General features: G+C 40.4%; 1 protein-coding gene across 1 annotated transcript in view; it reads right to left on the bottom strand.

The window, feature by feature from the left end:
* Positions 1–6,132, bottom strand: part of RFX4 (regulatory factor X4) — a 164,511-nt gene that overhangs the window by 103,034 nt on the left and 55,345 nt on the right. Inside the window, exon 3 of the mRNA XM_024732163.1 lies at positions 4,322–4,382. Coding sequence (XP_024587931.1) covers positions 4,322–4,382 — 61 coding nt within the window. The remainder of the gene's footprint in view (positions 1–4,321; positions 4,383–6,132) is intronic.

Genomic DNA, 6,132 nt, shown 5'->3' on the forward strand with positions numbered 1-6,132 from the left:
TATATATATATATATATACACACACACACACACAGGTATACACACCCACACACATACATATTTCTCACTGGTAACAGCGCTGCTCTGGAGGAGGTGGACTTTAACCTTATCTGTAATGTTTTCGTTTTAAAATAAGGAAATGTATTTTGCGTAAATAAAATAAAATTTAAATGTAAATGTGTATTTGTTGAATTTATTTGCACCTTGCCTTTTTCTAAACAGCTAACAAAATAAACACAAAAAGAAGAAAATTAGACAAAGGAAAGAGATTAAAAAGTATATAGGGCCTCCCTGGTGGCGCAGTGGTTGAGAGTCCGCCTGCCGATGCAGGGGACACAGGTTCGTGCCCTGGTGCGGGAGGATCTCACATGCCGTGGAGCGGCTGGGCCCGTGAGCCATGGCTGCTGAGCCTGCGCGTCCGGAGCCTGTGCTCCGCAATGGGAGAGGCCACAACAGTGAGAGGCCCACGTAATGCAAAAAACAAAAACAAAAACAAAAAAAAGTATATAAATATCAGACTTCGCTCTGAACTCCCTGGCAGCCAGAGCAAAGAGGGGACATATGGTATGAATTATATCACTTTCCCTTGTAGAGTGGAGGGTGCATCCAGTTCCTTTTGAGAGACAAAGTTTTTATACTGAAAGTCTAGTCTAAAAAAGTTTACTCATGTGGAACTTGATATAGGATGTCACATGTCCTCCACCATGGTTTTAAGCATGGCTCTATCCCTAAGTTTAGAGAAATGTCCTACTTTTTCTTCCCTGCTATTTACATACTCCCCTGACTCCTTCCCCCACCTCATCTGTACTGCTGTCTTCCTTGCTGGCTATGCTCCAACCACACGGGCCACCTTCTGCAGCTCCTTGAACAAGCCCAGCCTGCTTCCAGCCTGGAGAGAGTGGAGGATACTGTGGTCTGTGCCCAGGTTACCTTTCAGGACTGAGGCGTTCTTCCCCACCGCTGAGACGTTGATTGCTGAGGCTGAATCCTTCCTGGGGAGTTGTCCTCAGCAGAATGGGAACTGCCTCGCCCAAAGTTATGCCCCCTCACAGGGCTGGAAGGGGAGGTGGGAGGAACTGGGAGATTAGGTTTGACATAAATGCACTACCATGTATAAAACAGATAGCTAGTGGGAACATGCTATGTAGCACAGGGAGCTCAGCTCGGTGCTCTGTGATGACCTAGATGGGTGGGATGGGGGGTGGGAGGGAGGTCCAACAGGGAGGGGATATAGGTATACATATAGCCAATTCACTTCACTGTACAGCAGATACTAACACAACATTGTAAAACAATTATACTCCAATTAAAAATAAAAACCACCAAAGTTATATCCCCTCTCCCTCGGGGCAAACTACCTGCAGTGATGAGCAAGATGGGGGAATAAAAACCTGAATCCATTGCCTCAGTTCATCTCTGAGGCCCACCCTGGCTTCAGAACTCCCTGTGAGGTCGCTGAAGCCTCTACCGTAGCCTCCTCCCAGCCCGAGACCCCCTTTGCCCATCCCCTCGTACCCTCATGGTGTCAATACTGGGTGCCTTACATAATAGGCCACCTGTAGGCACAGCTCAGAGTCTGCCTCTGGGAGAGCTTGACCTGCAATGTTCCCTCTGCCTAGGACGTTTTCCTGATTTTAACATCGTCATGGTGTCTGAGGGCTTCTTGTCATACAAATATTCACTTAAATATCACCTCCTAAGGGAAGCTTTCCCTCACCATTCAACCTAAAATAGCCTCTGAGATATGATCATATCAGCCAGTTCTAATTCTCCACACAGCACTTATCCGTATCTAATACATTCCTTGTTTATTTATTTATCATTAATATAATAATTTTTTAAATGATCACCCAACTTTTTCTCTCATCGGCCCCTATTCTTGGTCTGTCTTATCCACCACTGCATTCCCAGGGCCTAGAATAGGGCCTAGCAAACAGTAGGTTCTCAGTAAACATTTCTTAAATGAATTAATAACTAAAATTCTATCTTAAAAATATAATATAAAAGGAATTAGAGGACAATTTGATGTTTGAACAACTTGTTGCCTTTTGATAATAATACTCAAATTTATACATTTTCAAACCTGATCTGACTCTGAAAACAGATTTTTTTCATCAAAACAAATCCACTGCCTAACTCTGTGAATTGGAGGATGAAATTTCTTCCGGAATGATCTATGTGACCTTTTATTTAGAAAAACCCATATTTTGTATAGAATTACGTACAGTAGAAGGAGAACTGACAATGCATATGTCAGGGAGGAGGGAAGCCCTATTCTGGGATGTCCTTGTGGGACTCAGAAGGAAGAGGTCTGCTAAGCAATCCATGGCTAAGATTTACCTAGCACCCACCCTACACCAGACACTGTTCAAGCAGTGTCTGGTGTACGAACTCACTTCCTCTTTGTGACTACCCCAGAAGGCAGTGGTCCCCAACCTTTTTGGCACCAGGGACCTGTTTCATGGAAGACAATTTTTGCATGGACGGGCGGGCGGCAGGGGGATGGTTCAGGCGGTAATGTGAGCGATGGGAGCGGCAAAAAAAGCTTCACCTGCCGCTCACCTCCTGCTTGGCGGCCCGATTCCTAACAGGCTGCAGACCAGTACCGGTCCACGGCCCGGGAGATGGGGACCCCTGATATAAGGTAAATACTACTGCCATCTCTATTTTACAGGTAGACTGAGGCACAGAGAGGTGAAGGACCTTGCCCAAGGTCACACAGCTAGAAAAGCAGAGCTGGGAGTTAATTCCTGGCAGTGTGATTTAAGAGATTACTCTGTCTACAGCCTTGCTGTTGCCAGGCAAATGTCAGAGGATCACAGAAAAACAGACATGAACAAGGTGATTTTCTTCTAGTCCCTTTCAAATTTTTTATTCTGAAATGTATGACATGTTCAGGTTATTAAAGCAAGAGTGTCTGTTGATTCCTAGCATTTCTAGAAACTCTCACTCCCAAACTCTTTTATGTTGATGCCTCATTCAGTGTGCTAGCGTTATGAGAATCTGTGTGACCATAATTTGGGGGTAAGGAGTGCAGGAAGAGATTTGACCAGGGAAGTAAAGTAGAATTTTAAATAAAGCAAAAAGCAGCAAATGCAATGAGAAAAAGAATGTAGGGACAAACTGATGGAAACAAGCCAAAAGGCTGGAAATGGAGCTCTTGAACACAGCCTCTGCTATCCTTGTAGCAAAACAAGTTGACTACTGAGACTCTTGTTAGAGAAGATTGAGTTACATTTGTGAATGCTTTCTCCCAATGTTGTTTTCCTCTCACCTGTGGGTGGGTTAGTCAGAAGAATCTAATATGATTTGCTCATTAAAGCCAATCTGCTTCCTGTTCTGATCTAGTCTGTCTTCTCCATCCTTCCTGATTTTTCTCCTCCTTTCTTCAAAAGCATAGGCTTTGCAATTAAAGTGACCCAGCCAGGTTCCTGCCTCTGCCACTTCATGGCTATGTGTATATTCAGGCAAATGATTTAACTGTCTAAGCTTTATTTTCCTCATCTGTAAAATGGGCATAACAACACCAAGTTCTCAGAATTGTGAGAATGAAATGAGGCATGTATACAAAGTGCCTAGCATGCAGGCTGGCACACAGTAGATTCATTCCTTTCCCCTCCCCACTTCTCTCTCCTTCCCCTTTGTTCCTTACTTCCTTCAGCTTTGCTGGGCTGAACTAGAGTGGTAATAGCCCTTAACTGACAAGTTCTTCTGAGAGGTGAGTCTCAGGTATAGAATAGCTTTGGTGTTCAAAGCTACAACATAATTTCTAAGTAAAACTCTTAGAGGAGAATTTACCTGTAAATACCAAACATGGGTGCAAACACTTAAACAACATCATTAACTATAACATCAAGTCCAGGAATTCCAAATATTAAAGGGAGAGCCACTCAAGTAGATAATTTGTATTAATGTTAAAATAAATGTAGTATAGTTGCAATAAATTATTAATTTATTAAGAGTTCATTGGTAGGGGTGAACAGACCTATGTTTCTATAATTGGCTGCAACATTATTTATTAAAATAATAGACTCTATTAAAATCAATTAATAACATCCATGTAGAATCCAGTCCTTGCCAGTGTTTTGATGATGGAAAAAAAATCTATTCCCAAATAAAATAAATATGAAAATTCAAATCTCCTGTCTATATCTGAGTATTTTATACATAATTACAAATTAAACTGATTGCATATGGGCTATTGGATGTCAAGTTATTATGACAATGTCAAAATATCCAAGTAATATGCTGTCCTGTCTGTAGGAAGACATAGCTATATGAGCTTCCCATCAAGAGGGAACTTGCTCAGAATGGAACTTACCATTGCAGAGTAGCAGGAGTGGAGTGGGGCTTGGATGCTCTATTATTTTCTTTTTCCTCATCTGTTAAATGAAAGAAAAAGGAGTGAACTTCAGTAGGAAAACATACAAGGCCTTTCAGCTCTCCCAAGTCTCAAAAGACTACGTTGCCCTCAAATGTTGATGCTTTGAAAGCAATGATATTTTGGCTTTTCTAACATGTTAGATTTATCACACTTTAATAAAAAAAAGAGGAGAAACTGACTTCTACGGAAAACTCTTATATCAATTTGTATTTTTATTTGACATAATACGTTACAGTTTGAAGAGCTATCTCTCTTCATCACTGAACAATAGGACTGCACTCCCCCAACATGCTATGTTTGCAACTGAAGCTGGACATTTGATATGATGATCTTGACCCTAAGAACACACTGACTTCGCCACTATTTGTTTCTTGTAACTCCAATGGCACAGACAGTTAGTGTAGGGAAGGGAGAGTGTAAGTGCTCAGAAGAATCCGGTTAGCAATACAACAGAACAGGGGTTGGCAAACTTTTCCTGTAAAGAGCCAGTTAGTAAATATTTTAGGATTTGGGAGCCAAGAAGCAAAATCAAAAATATTATGTCATATTTATATAACAAGAGAGAAAACAAATTCCATTTCCATATTGACAAAACTCAAAATATAATACTAGTTGATTATAATTTTTGTAATACAGGTCTATTAATTAAAAATGAAATTAATTTGGGGGAGCGGGTAACATTTTTCTTAATTGGGGTTCAAAGCTCACATTCCCTTTCATCCAACAGATTACAAATATCCATCTACAAAATCATTCTTAGTTTACAGCCCTACGAAAACAGGTGTCAAGCCAGGTTTGGTCTGTGGGGTTCTAGTTGGCAGACCTCTGCAACACAGCAATCTGAACAACAGATCCATCTTTGCATACTTAAGAAGAACTGCTCACAGTTTTATCATGAATTAACTGAGAAATAGATTTAATTAGTTGCATCCAATTCTTAATGAAGATTATTGATAGAAATAATCAACATAAAATTAAATTTCTAGGGAATTCCCTGATGGTCCAGTGGTTAGGACTCCACGCTTCCACTTCAGGGGCGCAGGTTTGATCCCTGGTAGGGGAACTAAGATCCTGCAAGCCGCGTGGCGCAGCAAAAAAAAAATAATAAATAATAAAATTTCTTGACCCACAAAATCTGACCCAAGAAAACTGGTACAAATAACAGTCTCAAAAGAAAATAATGTCAAAACCTATAAATATAATCAACAAAATTTAATAAGAACATGTAAAACAGTCAACAAAATAAATCTGTGGTATAAGATTTATATGGGAAAGAATCTGTACTTGTGAAAATAATTTAAGTAAAACTAAAATGAAAGTGGAAGAAAGTAAAATATACTGCCAATGAAGTAGCTTAATAAAGTTGCCCTCAGAAAATATTTTCTTGATGAAAGCTTATCTGTATTGGTATAATTCTGATTACAATGTCTGCTCATAAAAACTGTGAAGATATTGCTGTTGCTCATTCAACAATTGTACAGGCTCACCTTCTTCCTTATTAATAGAATCCCAATTTAAAGGGCACCATGTGTTCAGGGAGGGCTATCCCCTCTCAAATCCTAGAGAGATGACTGTTGATTAATTTAAATCTATCACGGTAATTTTATGTCATCTAGCCCCTGATGGATTAGATGGGGCATGTGACATGGTGATGTGGCCTATCAGATAAAGAAGGAGCCCCCTGGGTGCTTCTGGGGAAGTTATTTTTCTGTAACAAAAAGGAATGGGGGCCTTGATGTCGAATTTCT

Source organism: Neophocaena asiaeorientalis, unplaced genomic scaffold (genome assembly GCF_003031525.2).
Source record: "Neophocaena asiaeorientalis asiaeorientalis breed wild unplaced genomic scaffold, Neophocaena_asiaeorientalis_V1.1 scaffold418, whole genome shotgun sequence".
Lineage (NCBI taxonomy): Eukaryota > Metazoa > Chordata > Mammalia > Artiodactyla > Phocoenidae > Neophocaena > Neophocaena asiaeorientalis.